We start from the raw sequence: 22272 nt of genomic DNA, 5'->3' as shown, positions 1-22272 counted from the left end.
TGGGCCCCAGTGGCCACAAGGATTGTTGGCTTCCAGAGGAAGCCAGCATTTTATTTTCAGTAAATTATTTTATTTCTGTATTTATTTTAAGGGAGCCCGCCAAAAGCAAGGAACCCGCACTTTTTCATGGGGTCTGCCCAAAATTGTGGTTTCCACGAAAATTGCAATTTTGGTAGGTCCCTGCTCATCATGGTTCACAGCCTGACTCCTCTTTTTTACCTTTCCCACCTGAATATTCTTCACTTGCCTTCTAGCCTAGAATCCCAGGTACTTGTAGCACAGCTCCAGTTTCCAGGGAAGGGACCTGTGCTTGAACTCCGGCGGTGAGCAGGTCTTGCGATCCCACCCGATGGCTGTACTGAACGACGGGGCTTGGGTGCTGCGACGGGAACACTACGAGCATTGTAGCAAGAGGCACGTGGCTCTTTCGTGAAAGCCCCTGCAAGGACTGGGGATCTAATGGATGGCATTTCTGAACTGTGACGCTAGCCTGGCTTCTGAAGGGCTCTGCTCCGTGGAAGGTTACGGTGCTGCTCTGCACAGCTACGCTAGGCAACTTTTTTTGCTTTGCTTTGATGTATTGTTTGAACTGTTCGATGGCTACTGCTTCCCACATTCCTCTTCCTTTTTGTGTTTTGAGGGAAGGAGAGTTTATGAGCTGTAAGGCTTTCAGTTCCTGTTGGCCGCTTAGGTTATGAAGCAACCTACTTTAACTTCTTTTTTACGGGAAATACAGAAATACTGTGCATATGCATTAGATTCTTTAGAGACAGCAAATACTTTTACTGACCGATTAAGGGCCCATACAGTTCAGCATCATTGCTGCCTTGGTTGCTCTCCCATAGTAATTTAGCAGGGCCGTTGAGAGGGTCCTTTCTTTGTTGCAGTCTCCTCTCTCGCATTGGATTTCCAGCTGCAGTTTTTTTTTTTCCATCTTTCTTTTAATCTGTTTGGGGAATCTGCCTTGCCCCCTGCTGCTGCCGTGCTGTTGATTCTGTGACTCCAGCTGTGCACGGAGGTGAAGCTGGTCATCGAAGATTTATAAGCTGCTCTGTTTCATAGCAGTTGAGCCAGACTTCTTTTTATTTCCATCATGTTAAATAACCAGTTAGCTGAAAAAGAAGCTTTGCAAGGCTTCTGAGTTCCTGGCTCCCTTAAACTGTCAGCCATAATTTTCCTTTGGCTGACCTATTTTTTTTTTTTTTTTTTTTTAAAGAACAATGGCATCTGGTAAGGTGCCAGCCATGTCATCTTCCTGTGTTACCAGAGGAGTTAGCTTTCGTTTCCTATCAGTTCTTGGGCACATGAGTCAGATGTCTTCAATGTCTGTGAAGCTTGTGCCCAGTGCGACTGGAGCGGGACAAGGGACACTTTGACCCCCTGCTGAAGAACGCGGGGCAGGCTTTTTGATTCTGCAACCACAACTCATTTTTCCGGGTTTCCTGGATGCCAGGCTGCGCTGCCTGCTGCTCTCAGAGCTTCCACGGAGACTCTGCTTCCCAGCCCTGTTTATTTTTATGGTATGAAGCTTCTTATGGAGCTGGCTTGGAAGAATGAGGCAAAGGCTTGGCCAAGAGGACATATTTCTGGTAGGCTGCGTGGCTGTTCGCTCCTGCTTACTGCTGACTTTGGTAACCTGCCTTAGCCTATGCAATTGTGTACGAAGATGGCACATCCAACACAGACGCGGTCTACTCAGACAATTAAAACTTTCAAACCCTTTGTTTTGCACTTGATGATGGTGATTCCAGTTGACACCATTTTTTCAAACTTCTGTTTTTTTGTTTCTCAGTTGCGTAGCAATAATCCTCCTCCTCCTCACCCTTACCCGCCTCCGTGAATAGCATGATCACTGCTGCTCTCCCAGTCAGAAACTCATCTGAAGCTGCTATATATTTTTTTTCAAGGTTTCCACTCAGATCTATTTTCTCAATTTTGAAGTTTTAGCTGTCTAAAGTTTAAGTTCTTCTGCTCACTTCTGCCCATGTCTGAGTGCATGTTGAAATTGGTGTGGTTGGGATGGGTGGGAGAAGTAGGAAAATTCCAGGTCTCCCATGTTGTCATTGATGTGACCCGGTTGCATGTGACCCTCCTACTGATGACCCTGCCATTGCAACTACCAAAAGTATGAAGGTTAGACATTTTCCTCTCTCCTGACTGGAAGCTGAGAGTCTCGCTCTTAATCTTATGACTCCAGGAATCGCCTTTTTAAGAAAAATCAAATTTTGCAGGATTAGTGATATTTGTGGCAGTTGACACCCCTGAATGTTTTTCTTTAAAAACAAATGTATGGAAAATTCAGTTGTACTTGAAAAGCAATTGCTTGTGCCAATTTGAACTAGCTTCCAAATTTGTTATAATGGGGAACTAGATTTTAAGTTTACATTAAATGCAAAATGGGGTTTGAATTTGGTGTTTGGAGATGTTGCCCAGGATAGGGGCAGTGCAACTTTCTTCCCCTGCAGCGAGCGTGTATAAATTCTTATCCTTCATATCCCCTTGCCTTTTATAGCCTGAAAGTTTTATTGGAGAGGTACAATTTGCATGGGGTGTTTTGCGAGATTCCCAGCCGTAGTTCTCGGAGCTGACCAACAAAGTGCATTTGTGAGCTAAGCCAGAATTTCAAGCCCCATTTCCAGCAGTGTGGAAAAGACTGGCATTTTCTCAGGTTGCTGTCCTGCCCTGCTTTCAAGTATTTCTAATTAGTCAGATGGCATATGGGAGAGAGGAGAAAAAGCACCAAGTGATGCTTGGTTCCCTGGCTGTGAAGCTTTAAGGCTGTACATGTCTTAGTGATATTCACAGCCACTCTCATGAAGCAGTTCGCTTTAGCAGGCATTTCCTAGTTGCTAAGTAAACATAATTAATATTAATAGTGCTAGTGCGGTAACATATATAGCTCTTTTCTGCAGGATTTTTTATGTGATCTTTCTTTTCTTGTTATCTTGATGCCTTATGGCTGTTCCCTATAGCTCTGGGCCCTGTGGCCACGCTCATGTTCTTCTGTCAGGGAAGGAGGGGAAGTGGAAAACCACTTGATAGTAGAATGACAGAGTCTTTCATTTCTGGTTTAAAAACTCCATGCTATAAAACCTACCTAGGTTTCCATAATTTTTAGGGCTGTCAGGGCTTAGCTCCATCTGGAAAGAGCCTCCCATTTTAAGCATGACTATGGTCTGCTGCCACTTTAGAGCCTAGAAATGTGCTCAAGGGCATAAGCACAAGGGAAAAGGAGGGTGGTAGGTTGAAGGGTTTAAGGAGTAAAGGAGTAGAGTAGGAAAGAATTTAAGGCTAGTGATTAGGAAAGACTTCTTAGGGTAAAGTGTTAGGCTATGAGAGAACCTCCCAAGAGAAGTGGGAGAAACTGTTGACTGAGTCATCCAAAATTGGATTGGATGAAGCAGTAGAGAATGAGTTTTATGTATAAATAATGCTGTAGTGTCACTGGGGTGGGCAGTATGACCTAATAATAGGTCTCTTTCCCATCTCTAAATTGAGAGGTCTCTCTGAGGAGCAATACCTGCCCAGCTAGGAATGCTTGCTGTGTTTCTCTCTGGATCACACCTGTGCCATAAAGAGCAGTCATGTCCCTGCGTAAGAAGTGGGGCCTCCTTTTAAAGACCTTTCTGGCTTTGTGCGTCATGATGCACAATGGAGGAAGGTCACGAGTCTGTTTGTGGAGGATCATTTCATGGCCTTCTAGGCAACTCCACGTTGCTTTATTAATCGCCTCGGAAAGAACTTTTTGTTCAAAATGCTTCATTCCCAGGACGTGCAATGAAAACGTGTAAGAGAACCCACCCACAAGGAAATGACTCCTGAGATCCCGCAGGGGTGGGAAGGAGTGGAGGGGAATTTAAAATACCAATAGGACAAGGAGATTGCAAATAGGTAAGGATAATAAAGGCAGACTCTCTCCTACAACATGTGGGAGGTGTTTGTGGCAAGGCCAGCAAATACTGGTAATAATGTTGATCTAACAGGAAGAGCCCTTGCTCTCCACAGATGTGCTGTGCAGTATGAGGGCTCAGCTAACTTTGTTGCTGGACGTTGTCAGGCAGCATCTCCAGTAGGACCTGGACAGAGACCTAGAGTATGTCTTGTTAGCGCTGGGGGTTAGTGATTTACTCTGGCGTGTCTGTAGCCTTCTGGAAAAGATGCGTGCAAGAAGCTTTCTCTAATGTCAAGCATGTGCCTGAATTGTACGTGATTTTCAGGAACAGGAAGATGCAACTGAAACTGTCCTTTTGAGGGAATGAGTAGCTATTCATAGACAGACATCCTGTAAGACCAGTGGTGTCAACCTTTTGGCCCTGAAGGCCAGATGAGTGGGGCAGGGCTGGTCTGCAGACTGGATTGAGCCCCACATGCCAGGAATGGCCCCTGGGGCCAAGCACTGTCCCCTCCCTCTCCAGTGTGCCAGGATTTGTCCCCAGGGGCCCAGTGCTTCCCCTTCTTGCTGGGATTGGTCCCCAGGGGCCTGGTGTCACCTCCTCCTGGCCTCTGAAACCAGGATTGGTCCCTCGGGCCCCCTCTCAGTCCCCGACATGCTGGGATTGGGCCATGGGGCCTGGCACCATCCCTACCCGGGCCTGCGTTCTGGGATTGGGTGTGCAATTTAGTGTTCAGGACTGAGGGCTCCCCACTGGTCAGGAACCTTGGCATTGGGGAGTGGTGCTAGCACTCCTGCTGCCAATTTTCCAGACCCATGGGGAGTCCTGCGGGCTGGATGCGCGGGGCTGTGGGCAGGATCTGTTCTGTGGGCCAGGGGTTGAGCACCCCTGTAAAAGAATATTGAAAGAGAACGTTTAACTTTTTTAGGCCTCTTCTGATTTTGTTCTCTCTGCTGGGGAGGGAGAATGAGAATCCAGCACAGTAGTGGCAAATTTCTAGAGTGGGCGACTTCAGCTGTTCCATGATCATTTCCGAGGGGCGAAGCAAGTGAATAGGTTGGGGTGCTGGTTACTAAGGAGGGGGGCTCTTTTCTCTTGCTTAGCGTGAGGCGTGTAGTTCACTACAGTTTATCCTGTGTGGTGCCATGCTGCTTCCACTGTCCCCCCCTTTAATGGAGAAGGTCTTGAGCGAATGGTGTGTGTGTGTGTGTGTGTGTGTGTGTGTGTGTGTGTGTGTGTGTGTGTGTGTGTGTGTGTGCGCGCGCACACATATTTGCCTCATAGCTAATTGTGACAGGACCTTGGGGAAGGCGGTCCCTCTGTCCCATTACAGTTGATCCTGCCACCCTAGTCCCGCTCAGAGACTTCCCAGTCCCAGTCACCTGCCATGCCTTGTTGAAAAAAGAGTTAATATAGGAGGTGTCAACCACTGGAAGATGGGAGGAATCCTAAGGCTGGATCTCGCTGCCTGGTGGGGCTCTTGTTTCCTGGTCAGGTGGTTGCCTTGCCAGCTTCCTCTTCTCTGTCTCTCAATTTGGTTGCCTCAGGCTCTGGGCTACTCCCAGGTTTTCCTCCCTCCAAGGGAAACCCAAGCCTCAGGTTTTGCCAGCACTTTACTCAACACCTTGCATCACTGCAACAGGACCTTGGGCTATCACACCTGCACTTCCAGCCTTTCACGTAGGAAGTAGGTCGTGCTGAAACATCCTGTGTTGCAGCCTCCACATCTCCCCTTACAGCTGTTCCTGGTTCACCCGGTCTCCATCAAACAAAAGGAAAAAAAGAATTCTCAACATAAATTGCTTCCTTGCTTCGGGGTGACAGACACTTCTGTTGCAAGGGACCACCCCACAGACCCACTGTTTAACAAACCAACAAGAAAAGGGAAAAGTCCAACAAGAGTTCCTCCCCTTCCAGGGCTACTTACAGGATCTAGCAAGGTCCTTTATCATCCAGGCAGGTGATCCGGTCCTGTCCGGTGTCAGGGCCCTACTGGCCTTTCCCTTTCTGCTGGGTCTCTCCAGGCCACTTTCCCTTCTGGGCCCTTGCTAGCCCAAAAGGTCTTGGGGGCCCGGCCCACTTTCTAGTCTTTCACCTTCACTCCTCATAACGTGGATTTGACCCCCCCCATGTTTTGCGTGTACTCGTGCTCTGTTTTTGCATCCCTGTTCCATGAATATTTAAGGGACTGCATGTCCTGAGAGGAGTGACTGTGGAAATGGTGAACCTTCAGCTTTGCATTCGTGGGAGATGAATTTCAAATCTGTAACACGTTGCTGGCGGTGCTGAGGTGTGACCCCAGCTGAGGAACAGGGCTCCTGTGTGACCCGTGTGCATCTGATCAAAATAAGCTAGGTTTTTAGATAGTGTCTACACCATGGTGGATAAGCTATGGCTTATATCTTTATTTGCAAGAATTATTTGAACACATTCAAGTAATTTGAAGCCATTTGCAAACTGAAGAGAGGATGAGCCTTAAGTTTTTTTTTTGTTTTTTTTTTGTTTTTTCCTTAGTGCTTCATAAACATTGAGGCTTGGTCTATGCCACAGAGTTTTGCTGGCACAGCCATGTTTGCTAGATGGTGTGAAAAGATCACACTCCCAGCCAGCCTAGTTTTCTGGCAAGGTCACCTAGCTGACTGCAACTCTGCTGACAGGAGAGGGCAGAGCTGCTGTTGTACGGGGAACTGCTGTAGCTAACCCAGCAGGAAAACCCCTTCTGCAGTATTGTACCATGATGTGGTTGCGGGGCTCTGCACCACTGCTCTTCTGGCACATCTAGGGTGGCATCAGCCCTGTTTCTTAGACAATCTGTGGGCTTTTCACTGTCCTTGGGATAGGATGGGTTTTGCTATCCTACCAATGGTAAGTGATGTGTTAGCACTCTGAGGTTCAGTGTTTTGCCTCAGTCTTGCAATAAGTCACAGAATTGGGAAGAGAACCCAGGGTCGTTTTTCCTTTTTTGGCTCTAACCACTGAATGTGCTTTGTTGAAGTTGCTGTCGGTAATGATACGACTGAAAAGCCAGAGGTTTGCTGTTAAGGCTGAATTTCCTTTCCTGTGTACTGATACTGCTAGAGGAAGAGGGGTTATCTGATTGGCATGGGAAACGTTGTACCTGAATAACTTTAATGCCTGGTTGAAAGTGAACCCTTTAAGAAGAAAGTTTGTACTTTTGTTTCTCCCAGTTTGCATCCTGTTCACAGCACTTTTAAAATTCTTTGTGCTGCTGTCTGACCCATGTGCTACAGCACGTGATCTTTGTATGTTTTAGCAGTGCCAGCAAATGGTGTACCCATTCTGTGAAATGAATTGTCTGCATGTGTGATTTCTTTCCCTCATGAGCAGAGATAATAGCCTAAAGCCATTGCAAAAGGTCACTGGAATTGTCCCAATGTATGTTTAGACAAAGGTTGCAATGAAATGTGGGTATCAGTTTTGTGTCCACTTGGAGACAGTGCTGCTACGTGGTGAAAGCAAGAGGGACCATGGTTGCTACTCCTTTGTTTTATTTATTTGTTTGCTTGTTTATTTGTTTATGAAGTGCAGTCTCTTTTGGTCCCTTTAGTTACCCTTCTGCTTTTGAGGTGCACATCCTAAATTGGAATAAAAAGAAGCTTAAGTTGTGGATAGAGAGGGACTAGGGCAAAAGAAGAGGAAAGGGAAGTAGTGTAGAAAGGATTTTAAATAGAGACTTTGATACCTCTGCAAAGTGCTTCCTACCTAAGGCAGAACTAGGGGACATGCACTGGAAGGTAAATGTCATTTTATAAGGGCTTGAGGATCTTTTGGTGTTCTACCATTTAAATGTGCTTAGATGTAACTCTGATACCCATCTCTTGACCTCTTTTTCTGTTATCATTTGGAAAAGGGGAACATCTTTTAGTAATTGGCTATTGGCTATGTGTCTATCTCTCTGTTTCTATAAAGTAGCAGTTTTGCAGTGTGTTTGTGATTTAATTGTATTGTGTATATGATTAACACCTGCACAATCTGGTCCTCTCCAGACTGCAGTTTCTGGGTGCTACTGCCGTACAAAGAATTTAATAAAATTCCCTACTGAAGTGAACATAAGTAATTGCCCTGTAACCCCTTTCTTGCTTTGGGGTGTTATGTGTAATGGTTTTTTTGAGTCATCCGATGTCTGTCATTTACAAACTAAGTGAAAGCACGAAATTACGGAAGGAGCTGGCTCCTGCAGTGAGGTCTCGAATTGTGCTCTTCTGTAATCTGAGGTAGGCTTTCTGAAAAATGTGATTCTGCTGAGGCATCCGAAGGCAGTCACTGAGCATCAGCCAACTTGTGATTTACAGATCAAATCCTTTCCCCAGAACTGGCATCCTTTTTCCCTTTATGTTTTAAGACAACTTGGAGTGGAGAAAAGTTGCTGCTGTAGTAATATATCTATTGACTGTTGATCATCTTGATCCTTAACTTTTTCTCTGTGTTCTAGCTTTACCTTGATTTAAAGGTCTTTCTCTAGTCTAGATATCACATCTATTCCCCTTTCCCCTTATTTTGGGGTGTAGGAAAATGTATGAATAAATAGGCTTTACACATCTTCATTAGATGGCATGTCAGTTCAACCTCTCAGGTTCCCCACTGGGGATGTTTCAAGGTAAAAACTCTTCATACAATAATCTGTCTATACAGTGGTTACTTTTCCCATGCTAGTGTGGAGCTAAATTAGTTCCTGATTTTTATGCTGTATTTTAGGGGAATCGGGGATTTATGTCTATTTTAAATCTGGATGAAACTATATTGCAGGTCCATGAGTGTTTCTCTGGCTAGGTACTTTGTATAAATACACTCTACCAATATGGCTCCAACAACATACGGACTGAAAGCTGCATGGAAGACTGTGGAAGAATTTCTCTGCTTAGAGAAGATTAAGATTAAGCAGAAGGAGGTGGGAGAAATGAAGTAAAAATTGGTGCACAGAGGTGAGGAAATAGAGAGGCTGCTAGGAGGCCACAGCAGGTCTAGTATTTTGTTAGTTTAAGGTTCATTGCTTTGTTGTAGGTAGAATCTATTTTATAAGAAATGAATTTAGAGGGGGAACTGTGTGCGGCAAGGGAGGAGACAGAAAGGAAACTGAGGCATGGAGAGCAGCACCAAGGGAGGTGAAAAGATGCAAGAGGGGATGTGCTGGTTAGCAGGTTGAGCTGAGTGGAGGCTGGCGTGAGGGTAGTCAGTGACAAGTCTAAAGGAGCCAGTGGTGATGGCTCAAGCCTCCCTTCTGTTGCAGGGTCCTGCCGAGCCACGAGCGCCCTGCAATAATGCAGAAAAGATCTGTTGTCTTCCCCTAGTAACGAATGATTGTGAGGTTCTTGCTAGTAAAGAGGACATTGCTCCCCAATACCAAAGAAGCAACAAGCTAGACAAACCACAAAAAAACCCTTCATGTGCTTTCTAGGATATATTAGAGACTATAATAAGTGAAAGTGATTTGGCTAACAAGCCAGCCCAAGGGAATTCACAGCTGAAGAAGGCCTCTTTTGGACTCTGGTCAGAGCCACAGTGCAAGTGCCAGAATGCAGTGTCTCTTCCCATCCCACTCTTTCTCATCTAAATCAACTCTGGCAATGTCATTTGATTTCTAGAGTTCTCAAGTGGGGGTGACTTGACTGGCGCTGGCCCAGGCACCTGTCAACATCTGCTGAAGGCACTTGCTTATTTTAAAGGAGCAGTGTAACTCTCTGGCTGGCTGCAAAAATAGGAGTAGGCCTTTTTGTAGATACTGGTGAGTGTTGGCTGCACAAAAGCAGGGTCAAAGAGGACTTATTTTCTGAACTTCACAACATACAGCCTTTCCACGTCCTAGATGGAATAAACAGTCTTTGGAGCATCAGTCCTTCGTAAATCACGTTGCCGAGCTGCTGTAGGTTGTGGGTGGCACACCGTGGGAGGTGGGCATCCCCTTGCGCATGTGGGGATTTACTGTGGTCGTATTTTGTGAGCTGCAAGTTGATCTCGGTTCGTGCTTGAAAGGGAAAGTTTGCTTTAAGGCACTGACTAGCAGTCCCTGTAGCTAGAATCACCTTTCTATAGAAACTGTTTTTCTCTGTCATGAATCAGTCTTCTGCTCATACATAACTCCAGCTAGGCACAGATTCCCATCTAATCCTCCCCCCACTGCTCTAGTGACCGTAAAGAATGATGACTGGACCAGTGAAGTACAAGGGTAGAGGCTTATGTGGAAAGAGATGTTTTATAGCATGATCCTCTTAAGACTCTCAGTCTGATGCCAACTTGTCCAGGTGTTCCTGACAGTATAATCCTTTTAATTGGTTTGGTTACTTTAATGTCAGCTCCCTTCAAGCTTGTCTCCTGGCTTTCCCTATTCTCATTTTCTTTGGCAGTGTTTTTATTTGTAACCCCCTCCCCCCAGGAAGGTTGAAGATCTGTGAAAGGAAAGTGCTACTGTTGTTCCCATAAATTTTCAGCCTGTAACCTTATATTGTAATAATGAGCCAGTACATCATTTTTAAAAGGGCATTTTATTTGGATTATTGGTTGCTATAGTTACGCAGTCAGACCTCCAGAGTGTAGTACTTGAGCCTGCTTTCTGTCAAGTTAACTTTCCTGGAGTAGTCGTCATAGCTTCGCCAGCACCACGGAAGCTGCAGTGCAGAAAAGGGGATCCGTTTGGATGCATCTTAGATGAAGGCCGTGCAGTCTGGAGATGATGCTGTGCACCTCTCTCACAACCTGCTTAATAAAATGACGCAGAGAAAGAAATGCCTTCTGACCCTTACCTCAGCTGCTAGCATATGGAGACATGCTGAAATATAAGAGAGAATTAAAGGTGATCAAAGTCAAGAGCTTGACATGATCTTAAAGAGGGTTAGATAAAAAAGTAACATCTGTAGTTAGGTTAGCTAGGACAATAATTTATAAGGTACAAGACAACTATTAACTGCTTACATGAGTTAGGAAGACACTTTCCTTCTGGGCTTCTCAACTCTGTGACTGTTGAGTGTGGTATTTCTTGTCCCTTCCTCTACCACATCTGATACCTGGAGCTGGCAAAGGTGTTGGTCCAGGGCAGGGGCTGGTAACCTATGACCAGTGGGCCAGATCCAGCCTGCCAAGCAATTCCATCCAGACTGTCAAGCTGGGACATTGGTGGCAATATGGTGGCAGAGGAAGTGGCATCTGAGTTGGCAGTGTGTTGGCAGCAAGGGGCATCGTGGCGGGCATGTTGCAAGCAGTGGCTTGCCTTTGGAGCAAGCTGCTCCTAAAAGGTTTCCAACTCATGGTCTAGGGGAGTCCTTGCTTTTGTCTGATGTGGTAATTTTTATACTGAAGATTATATTAAGTCTCTCCTGTACTCAGTGAGGTGTCTTTTTTTACTTTCCTGCTGTATACTCTTATTTCTTAGGCTTTTCAGGGCCTCGGATGCTAATGTTGTTAGATGTCATCTAGCCTGACCTCCTGTCTGTCTTCCCCCAATCCCACCCCCATCATGTTTTCACCTGTTCCATATTTTTGGAAATGCTTCGGCCCTTCGCTTCAGCTCTTATCTACAGGCCTTTTCGATATACACTTGCTGAAGATTGGGCTTGCCTTCGGCCTCACTAGAACCGTCTGCTCATCGGCACCTAAAATAATCAAAGATAAACTCTCCGCTATCTGATTTTTTTCCCAAGCTCTGCCCTTCTCCATTTCCGTTGTCATAACAACGTGCGAGAACACACTGAAGGAGCAGAAGTGTGGGTGGGAGTGGGAGCCCTGACTATCATCCTGCATTTCGTTTCTTTTTCATAGTTCTAATAGTGAAAGGAAACGAATGGGATTCAGACGCAGAACATGCTGACTGTTAGCCTCATTCTTGATTTAAATTTTTTTATTGCATTGTCAGCCATGGTTTTACAATTCTGGACCATGAATTGTATGTGCTATGTAAGACATACCAGCACAGTTGCATTCCATCTTATTTCCACAAGCATTGTTATGTCTGCTGGTGATACAACACTGTTTTGAAGGGTGGACCGTATAGAGAATTTGTATTCTCTGCTATTGGCACATTATTTTTGAGCACACCTGACCTGACAGGACTAGTCTTTCCTCTGATATTTTTATTAATATCTTTCTAATTGAATCTGACTGAAACGAGATGTATAGTTTTCTCCCTTACGTCTGCCTTGGTGTCCTGTCAGCACTGCAGATCTTTCTGAGCTGTTGTCACATACACTCCTTCCAGGCTTTCTCTCCCATGTAGGTGAGCACCACCTCGTGGTGGCTGACAACTCTGGTCATGATGCAGTTCCTGGTGTTAAGGGTTTTTTTTTCTGTTCTAATGTAATATTTTCTTCAAGTTCAGGCCTTAGTTAATATAAGAAGTCTAACTAGGTTCAGTAAGACTTGAAAACTTTGTGAGTGATCTGTATTTGACTCAAAACTATGTGGAAATGTCATTGTTAACATGTTTTTAACCATCACAGAAAGCGTCCCTGCACTTTTGGGTTGATTCATCCCAAAACTTGAAGGAAAATTTTGTGTGGGTGTGTATGAGAGAGAGAGATTCTGCAAATTGAAAACAAAGATTCAGGCAAATCTACAACCTCTAGCTGTCAAGTTTTGTACAGTTTCAGCTAACAGTTACCAAGACATGGTGAAGATTAAGCTGAGTCACAGCTGAGTCAGCTTCAGTTAATGCATACATGATATTTTGCAGCTCGAATATTTCCTGCCATGACTCGAAGTCAGCAGTGCTCAACCTTTTGGCTCTGTGGGCCAGGTGAGGGGTGCAGGCCCAGTTCTCGGGCCAGATAGTGCTTTGGGACTTGACACTGACCCTTCCCGCCTCCCTGTGTTCCGGGATTGGGTCTTGGGGGCCTGATACTGCCCTCTCTTGGCTCTGCACACTGGGATTGGGCCTTGGGGCCCAGCATTGCTCCCACCCAACTTTGCACACTGGGATTGAATGCCTGATCCAGCGCTCGGGACCTGGGGTTTCCCATGGGTCCAGAAATTTGGCAGCAGGAGATTAGTGCCATTGCTCCCACCTGGGGGGAACCCTCAGGGCTGGATGACCTAGTGCGGTGGAATGGATCTGGCCCGCAGGCTAGGGGCTGAACTCCCGTGCTCTAAACAGTCAAACTCATCTGTGGGTGCCAAACTGTTCTGAGGTTTGCCACCGTGTCCTTGGCTAATCTCTTTAGTTGAGAGACTATGGGTGCATCCAGATGAGTGTGCACTTGTGGCCTGGGGTGCTGCAGAGCTGTCTGTGGTGCTGCACATGCAGGCGTTCGCTGCACTGCTAATTTGCAGCACTGCAGGTTTTTCTGATCCTGGTGTCAAAATCCCCATGCCAGAAAAAAGCGGTGCAGCATATATGGCAGCAGCCTGCACTGCCTGAAACCAGAGCCTGGCTGGCCAGAGCCATGGTCTGGCTGCCAGTCAGGCTCTGTGTGCCTGGATCGCTGCTGCTGGAGTCCTGGGAGACCCCCAGAACCCCAGGTGCTGGCTCTAGCCTCCCTTACCCCATCTGGGGCAACTTGCCATGCAACACTGGGGTGTTCCCTGGGGACAATTAGCAGTGGCACAAAAATGTGCCACTGGTAGTTGTCCCTGGGGAATGCACGTTCTCGCTTGTCTGGATGTGCCCATATGTCCAACAAGTCAGGAGGCCTTCTTTTTTGGGACTTCCATGCTTTGAGTATGATAGGTTGCAGAATTGTTTTGTTTTGTTATGTTTAATTCATTTTTCAGACTTCAGAATATCGTCCTTTCAGCCACCTGTTGCTACTCCTTCTTTGTCACAGGGTCAAAGTCAGGTCAGCAATGGGTATTGTTACTCGGGGCACCTTAAACGATCAAAGTGAAAGTGTTTTAAAATATTACCATACTTACTCAACTGCAAGGCAACCCTGAATATAAGATGACTCCCGAATAATTAGGTTCTATATATGAAATTAAAAAAATAAATGTATTATAATTTTCCAGGTATAGTATCTAATTATTATAGAATCACAGACATTTAGGGTTGGAAGGGACCTCAAGTGGTCATCTAGTCCAACCCCCTGCTCAAAGCAGGACCATCCCCAACTAGGTCATCCCAGTCAAAGCTTTGTCTAGCCGGGTCTTAAAAACCTCCAAGGATGGAGCTTCCACCACCTCTCTGGGTAACCTATTCCAGTGTTTTACTACCCTCCTAGTAAGAAAATTCTTACTAATATCTAACTTAAACTTCCCTTGCTGCAACTTGCTCCTTGTTCTGTCATCTGCCACCACTGAGAACAGTCTAGCTTCATCTTCTTTTGAACCGCACTTCAGGTAGTTGAAAGTTGCTATTAAGTCCCATCTCAGTCTCCTCTTCTCTAGACTGAATAAGCCTAGTTCCCTCATTCTTTCCTCAGAAGTCATGTCCCCCAGTCCCTGAACCATTTTTGTTGCCCTCCACTGGACCCTTTCCATCTTGTTCACATCCTTTTTGTAGTGGAGGGCCCAAAACTAAACACAGTACTCCAGATGTGGCCTCACCAATGCTGAATAGAGGGGAATAATCACTTCCCTTGACCTCCTACCGATGCAGCCCAGTACGCTGTTAGCCTTCTTGGCAACAAGGGTGCACTGTTGGCTCATATTCAGCTTATTGTCTACTGTAACCCTGCGGTGTTTTGCAGAGCTGCTGCCCAGATAGTCAGCCTTCAGACTGTACTGGTGCATGGGATTGCTTCATCCTAAGGGCAGGACTTTGCACTTGTCCTTGTTGAACCTCATGAGATTTCTTTTGGTCCAATCCTCCAATTTGTCTAGGTGACTGAATCCTAGCTCTACCCTCCAGCATATCTACTACTCCCCTCAGCTTGGTGTCATCTGCAAACTTGCTGAGGGTGCACTCTATGCCTTCTTCCAGGTTGTTGGTGAAAACAAGAAGCAAAACAGGCCCCAGGACCAACCCCTGGGGCACTCCACTTGATACTGGCTGCCAATTAGACATCAAGCCCTTAATTATCATCCTCTGAGCCCAATGTTCCAGCCAGTTTTCTATCCACCTTACAGTCCATTCATCCAGCTTGTACTTCCTCCTTAGCTTGCCTGCAAGAATGTTGTCGGAAATTGTATCAAAAGCCTTTCTAAAATCAAGGTATACCCCATTTATTGCTCTCCCTCCATCCACAGAGCCAATCATTTCATCCTCGAAGGCAATCAGGTTGGTCAGGCATGACTTGCCCTTGGTGAATCCATGCTGACTGTTTCTAATCACCTTCTTCTCCTCCAAGTGCTTAGAAATGGATTCCTTGAGGATCTGCTCCATGATTTTTCCAGGAACTGAGGTGAGGCTGACCGGTCTGTAGTTCCCTGGATCCTTCCTTTTCCGTTTCTTAAAGATGGGCACTATGTTTGCCCTTTTCCAGTCATCTGGGACCTCTCCTGATTGTCATGAGTTTTCAAAGATGATGGCCAATGGCTCTGCAATCACATCAGCCAACACTCTCAGCACTCTTGGGTTCATCCTGTCTGGCCCCATGGAGTTGTATATGTCCAGCTTCTCTAAATAGTCCCTAACCTGTTCTTTCACCACTGGCTGCTCACCTCCTCCCCAGATTCTGCTGCCAGGTGCAGTAGACTGGGAGTTGACCTTGCCTGTGAAGACTGAGGCAAAGAAGGCATTGAGCACATCCATCCCCTTCTGCATCCTCTGTCACAAAGTTGCTTTCCCTTTCAGTAAGGGACCCATACTTTCCCTGATCCTCTTCTTGCTACCAGCATACTTGTAACAAGAAGGGTTTCTACCTTTCACATCCCTTGCTAGCTGCAACACTGCAGGTTTGACTTGATTTTGTCCCCCTCCCCCTGCTATATCAGGGAAAATAAATTTGGGGATCAGGTAGCCCCCTTCCTCTTTGCTCCCACCCCACAGCTTCTTCCTGTCCCTGCCTTACTGTCAGATCCTGCTCTCTCTGAGCACATGGAAGTGTGGGGCAAATTTGAAAGCACTGACCTTGAAATAAACAAACATAATTTGCCATATAAGCAAATTACCATAGACTCAGTTCATCCAGAATCAATGTATTTTATCTTTTTTGGATCCGCTGAAAGTTTTAGCATAGATACTCTATAAACACACTTTTAAGCAGCACTTTTGTACCTACTTGCATATAATGTGAACTGTGCATGATATTAGTCCAAAGCCAGAAGGCTCCTGATTTACTATATAGTTCATTGGGCTGGGCACCCGCAGAGTCAACAACATTTCAAGGTATGATGATCCCACAGTTGAGCACTGCTCACTGTGTGTGTGTGTGTGTGTGTGTGTGTGTGTGTGTGTGTACTCCAGATTACTCCCTCTGGCCCTTCCCCAAAAGATCCATGTGCTAATTAGCCCCCACTCAGGACTGGAATTTGGTATTCTTATTGCGAGTCCTGGCATCCTGCAAAAATTTATATGCAGATGAAGCACAGGGCTAATGTGGTTCAGCTTCACTTCATAGAGGGCGGAGCCACATTAATCATATGCTCCAGACTTACGGAGGGGGCAGTGGAAGGATTCTGGGTGAACTGTTTGGGGCCCTGTTTGGTGATGTTTGTTAGGCATTTAAGGCTGGTGAAGAAACAGGACTCACTGGAAATGGGCAAGAAAGGTGCAGCTCAGCTGCAGAAGTGAAGAGAAAATTGAAATGTATTCAGTGTTGTGGCCCACCATGACTTGGAAAAGAGTTAGTGTTGAGAGAGACTGCATGCAATGGGTACTACCATGTATTTTATTCAGATAGCCTGTACTAACCTGTCCTTGTGGTAGGTTCCCATATATTTATTTATTTACCCCATATGAGCTGTGTGTTTTTATAGCCATGCTCAGTGTTGGCTGCAGTTTATCAGTTTCAGAGTTGGTTTCCATTCCTGAGCACATGCTGCTTATGGCAGTTTAATGACAGACAATATGTTTAAAGAGGTTGCTTTGTATTCAGATGTAAGGCGGCCCCCCCCCCCCCCCCCCCACTGTGCTAAGGGGGGCGGGGAGGGGACGGGACGGGACCTGTGTTTTATATTCAAGTAAATATGATGAATTTAAATTTTTGTTTACCGTTTCTGCTGATTGCATCTGACATTACTTTCAGCTTGGCCAGTGGCCAGACATAGGGAGTCTCATTTTCTGGTTCTCTTGAGCCATCGCACCTCTGTAGTGTTTGGATCACAAACAGCATGAAGGAATATTTAGGCAGAGCAAGCTATCTCTCACTGGAATGTTAAAATGTTGGTGATGGAAATACTTCACTTGATCGTAGGTTTTGTAAAAATTGTTTTTAGGAATCCTGTACTTTGGGAGTGTAAATGCATTGGAGCATTGCTTTAACTATTGCACACAAAGTGGAATGAGAAACTCATTTCACTCTATTTGCACAAATTGTTTTTATGGTATTTTTCCTGATAAGTCTGGTGTGCAAAGCAGCGCCTTTTCTTCTCTCACCCGGTCTCCTAAGTCCACTTGGTACATTTTAGGTTGTGCCTAATTTTAGCTGTCTCCTTTTACTTCTTGTGACTTGATTGTGTGCTTCAGCAAGTAGCTGTGAGCAGTTTTCATTTTATCTTTGTGCTGGAAATTATCTCCCTTCTCTCTCCACCATCCTTGTCTATTTATAATGCATCTGAGACACTGTTGAAGTGTAGCGAAAGGTAGGCGCTGGTTCCCAGGCAATTTTGCTTTGATTTGAGGCACTTCTGCTTGGCTTATACTCCAAAGAATGTGTTAAATGACAAGTGGAGCATACCAGCAGCCAGACTTCAAGCCCAGTCTCATTAGCATGGTCTACTCATCTGCACCTAAAATACACAATGGCTAATTGTCTACTAAATAATAAGGTTTGGTTACCAGAGGTAATGTATTCAGCTGCTACATAACATATGAATATATTGACTATAGTAATGAAGCCCAAAATAAGCAGAGGACAGTCCTGGTCTTAGTCAGAGGAGCTTGGAGGTGTAATCCTGACCAACCCCCTGACTGGAAGACTCAAACAAAGCCTGTATTAATTTCTTGGCCATCATTTCCCTGACTATAAAATGGGAATATTTATTTCCTGCTGTGCGGAGGCCTGAAAGCTCATAAAGTACTTTAAATGGTCAGATGAAGACTGTGTAGTTGGTTTTATGGTAGCTATCTGATTTCCATCAGAAGCTTCTGCAGTGTCAGGGCATCTTCTCAGTAAGTAGCAGTGCTCCTTGTGACTAAGATTAATAAATTGAATGGGATTCAGAAACCGAACTTGATGCCTTCAGTGGGCAAGGGTGGTGGTGGGAGATGGGGCTATGGGGTTGTCCAGGTTAACTCTTTTTTGAGCAAGGTGGCCTGGGTTTTGTTTTGAGGCAGTTGTTCTCTGTCCAAGTGCTGTGGCATTTTTATGATGGCATTAGATGCAGCCATGGAGAGTGAGAAAACACATTGGCATATTGTTGTCTTTGGAGCCTGTTTCTTGATTGCACATGACTCCATAGAGATGAAATGAGTTGGTACCCTTAGGCAAAGGCTCCTGGAGAAGAGGTGTGGTTGTCTGTCACCAGTCCAGATCTTTTATTGATGCAGCGATGTTGGGAATAGAACCCCAGGGTCCAAACACCTAGTCTCTCTTGTTTTTCCCCCCGTTTTTTGTGAGCCATTTAATATTTTGGGTAGCTGTAGCAACGGACGCTGCCAAAATGTAAATATTATTGACCCTGAGTTACTCTCTGTCATGTATTACACTGCCTGTTTGAAATGGGCTGTGTGAGCTTGGCTTGCTCCCAGCCCTTTCACCAGCCTCTTTCCACTCCTCCTCTCCATGGTGGAATGAGGCATTTGGATCCTGCCCAGAGAGCTGCAGGAGTGAATGATGTAGTAGTAAATCTGTTTTGACTGGGGATCTACAGCACGTTATGTAGTCAGGATATTATTAGGCCTGTGGTACGTTTAAAGAGAAAAGTGCGGCAATATGTTGTACAAACGAAATCGGCAACCCTGAGGTCAGTGCAGGGCTTGGAAACAGGAAAAGGATCCTTGAGTAATGAATGGCAGTTTCCTTATTATTAACAGAAGTTATATGGTTGGCGTAGAGTGACTAGGTTAAACTCTGAGCTGGGGGCTGGGGGCAAGAAATAAATGTTTAGCTTGCTTTCTTCCATTGGATCCTCAAAGTGCAAACACAAGCTTTTGCTTAGGCAGTGAAATTTTTTATGGGCCCCTACAGAAAGGCAGCAAACTTATCTTCAAAGTAGCCAGAAGTCACCATTTAGATGGTAGAGACTTTCATTAATATTTTGGGACAAGCTTCCTTCTCCCAGCACCCATTTCCCTATGGTGGCCTCAGTGTGAGCAGCAGGTTGGATGACCCAGGCAGTATTTTGTAGGTTGATGGCAGAGCATCCATTGGAGAAACCTCATCCAGCTCCACTACCTGGCTGCTTACCTGAGTCCCAAAGAAGGACATGAGGCTATACAGCAATTTGAGCGTGATGCTGCAACTTTCTTCTTGTGCTTCTTGACTTGAGTGCCTGTCTGCCCTTCCGGTGGCCTCGCATTTTGCAATGGCCAAGCTCTTTGGGTAAAAGAACAAGCTGTTCTAACTCTCACCTTCCCTAAATAACTCTGGTTTTATTTATTTAAAAAGACCCCAGAACAAAAGCCTTCAACAAAACAAGCGTTGGAAGCTGCCATGGAAGACACAAAATGAGCTACTGTATCTACCAGTAGCCCTGTGCCATGCCCTGGTCTCCTACAGAGACCCTGGATTTCTAAGCAGCTGGCTGGATGCCTCCTCTGGCAACGTCCCAAGTAAATCAGGGGGATCAGGGAGAGAGTCACAAAGCTTTATTCTTCTATCGTAGCAACTGAAGTGAGGGAGCTGAGAGGGCAGGAGGCAGCAGCATGGGACAAGATGAGGTGTAGGTAAATGGTGGGGGGGTGCCTGTATTGGAGGGGAGACGGGTTGGCTGGAATTACCTAGGTGGTTGGTACTTTGTGGATTTTTGCCCGTGATCAATCCAGCACTAACTTGCCTTCAGACAAGTAGGCATGCATTTCACAGGGGAATTCTTGACCTTTAGGAGGTGTTGTGAAGAAGTGTATGCCCAAATGTGCAGATCATTTTAGTTTGGTTGTGTGTGGCATGGGATAGTGTGAAAAGCAAAGCAGCTGCATAAAGATGGGGAAGTAAGGATGGGGTCTTGAGTAACAGACAGAAGTGTTTATGAAAAGAATGTCATATGCCGGGAGTATCTTTTTAAAATGTGTAAAATGTTTCATTCCCACGTCCCTTAGGGCAACAGAGCTGCCTGGCCGCGGGTATTTGTCCTGATCGTTAGAACAGCCTCCACAAGTCCCTTTGCACTTTGTCCCTCCCTCACAGACAGAGCCCAGATGCCTTTTTTTCTGAAGGCTTTGTGGCTGGCAAATATTGCTTTCCCAAAAAGCAACTGAAACAGGGAACTTCTGTTGCCTTATGGAGGTAAAAAGCCTTTCACAAAGCGGTGATTGTCCTTCCTTCCATTCATGTCATATCTGGCAGGTCCCACTGATTAGCTGACCTTTCTTTCTGCTGCTGGAAGCCTTCCCAAACCTGGATTGTGTTCACTTTCCTAGGATGTTCGTCTTGCTCTTGTGTGTGTTTAGTGTTCTCTTTCCTCCAAAGGAGGCCTGTTCCTGTAAGCGCCACGGGGTGTAATTTCACTGGCACGTTGGAATATTTACAGAATCAGGTTCTAGCAACCTGAGCAATTTGCCGTCCCCTGGTGATGCCAAGAACAGGATGGGTCAAGTCAGATAAAAGGAAGCGCTACATTTCCCATCAGCCGAAGAAAATCCTCTGTTAAGTCTAAAGCGAGTTCAGCTCATTCATTCCTCAGGAAAGGAGTGTCTTGGATTAATTGTCTCTGTTGCTCTCTCAAAACTCCCAGAGGGATGAGTCTTTTCGCTGCGGAAAAAGGAACTTTACTAAATTCTGAGGGGTTGGGGAAAGTCACTGGGGAAGGGGGTGAGCAATACCAGGAATTTAGATGATGATTGGATTTAGAAGCCCATGTTTGACTTAGGTGCCCATTCTAAGCCAATTGACCTTGTGGCCCTAATGCACTGAGGGCATTATGAAAATCCTCTCTGTATCCACTGTGCTATTTCAAGTGGTAAATTGATGGGGTTTAGATCTGTGAAGTAATAAATATGTGCATTTAAATTCTGAGATGGCCCCTTTCCTGGAAAAAGATCACAAAGCTAGCGTATGCTTGGAATAGAAAGCTTGCTAAACAGTTTAACACCCCCCCAGCAGACCTTATCAGTCAAAATTGGGGTGAAATTTGGTGTTCATTAACAGCAATGTTGTGCCATAGTTTTAAAGCCGAAAGCTGGTAGAATATAATTACTCAGCTGGACATCAGCCAGGACAGCCGGACAAACCTCCCTACTCTTATGAAAGTCCTGGGAGATCTTTGGTGATGAGCTTCAATATCCTGACCCATTAAGTGTGCTGTAATGCAGTGCAGAAGCATTGGTTTAACGCTGACTCTGAAGGAAGATTGCTATCAGCATCTCCTGGGAGCGAAGCACCTGGGGATGAATCCTGGGCCTAGTAAATGCAATAGTGAAACTCCAGCTGAGCTAGGTGGGGCCAGGGTTTCACTGATGGAGTCTCTCCCTGGGTGGTAGGCAGTGTGTACCACCCATGAACTCTAGCCAAGCAGGCTGGGGCAGGTCTGACGGGATCACAGGCTCCTGGGCCAAGGCTGACTATTGCATCAATTTATACGTATTTCTTTGGGTTTTTTCCCCACCTTTATAGATCTGTCTTCGGCTAAACGGAAGTTTGCAGAGTCCCTAAATGAGTTTAAATTCCGATGTATAGGAGATGCAGAAACCGATGATGAAATCTGTATAGGTAAGTAATGTGTGTGGTAAAGAGGCATGGGAATCTTGTTCTACATTTTATGGAATGAACTGGTCAGAGCTCTGGGTGCATCTGCATGCAATGGGGGTTCACAGAAAGGCACTCGTGCTCCTTGCAGATCCATTGTCTCCTTTCTAGCGTACAGAAAGACGTCCTTTTCAGGTCCCTGTTTGAGCAAACCCAAATTGGACTGTCAAATCTAGAGAAAATGAATTTCATGGACAAGGGGCTTGTCATTAGAAATGTTCTGGTGCCAGCCCTTTCCCATTCTAAAGCAGAGCATCTGGGGACAAAACTGTGGCTAGCTATAGCAAAGGGATCCTCTTTGAGAGAAGGCTGCAACCTTCACGCTGAGCAGAGGTGATGGAGACCTGCTGGGCACAGCTGTCTGCACAAAGAGAAGCAGATGGAGGCATGGTGGGACTTCCCAGACTGTGAGTCCAGGTACTAAAGGAAGAAGCAGACCCTGTCGCTGCCTTCCCCCAGCCAACTAGCTCTCCTTAGCAATCCTCTCTTCC

General features: G+C 45.7%; 1 protein-coding gene across 10 annotated transcripts in view; it reads left to right on the top strand.

Moving 5' to 3' along the window:
• Positions 1 to 22272, top strand: part of ARHGAP26 (Rho GTPase activating protein 26) — a 332594-nt gene that overhangs the window by 64576 nt on the left and 245746 nt on the right. For all 10 annotated transcript variants that reach the window (XR_003094019.1, XR_003094020.1, XR_003094017.1 and 7 more), the window contains exon 2: positions 21650 to 21745. Coding sequence is in view for 3 of the 10 variants with exons in the window: in XM_025204032.1 (XP_025059817.1) it covers positions 21650 to 21745 (96 nt within the window). In the remaining 7 variants the exon portion in view is untranslated. The remainder of the gene's footprint in view (positions 1 to 21649; positions 21746 to 22272) is intronic.

This window comes from Alligator sinensis, unplaced genomic scaffold (genome assembly GCF_000455745.1).
Source record: "Alligator sinensis unplaced genomic scaffold, ASM45574v1 scaffold135_2, whole genome shotgun sequence".
Taxonomy (NCBI): domain Eukaryota; kingdom Metazoa; phylum Chordata; order Crocodylia; family Alligatoridae; genus Alligator; species Alligator sinensis.
The sequence above is the reverse complement of the archived record's forward strand: the minus strand, read 5'-3'. Positions and strand labels throughout refer to the sequence as shown.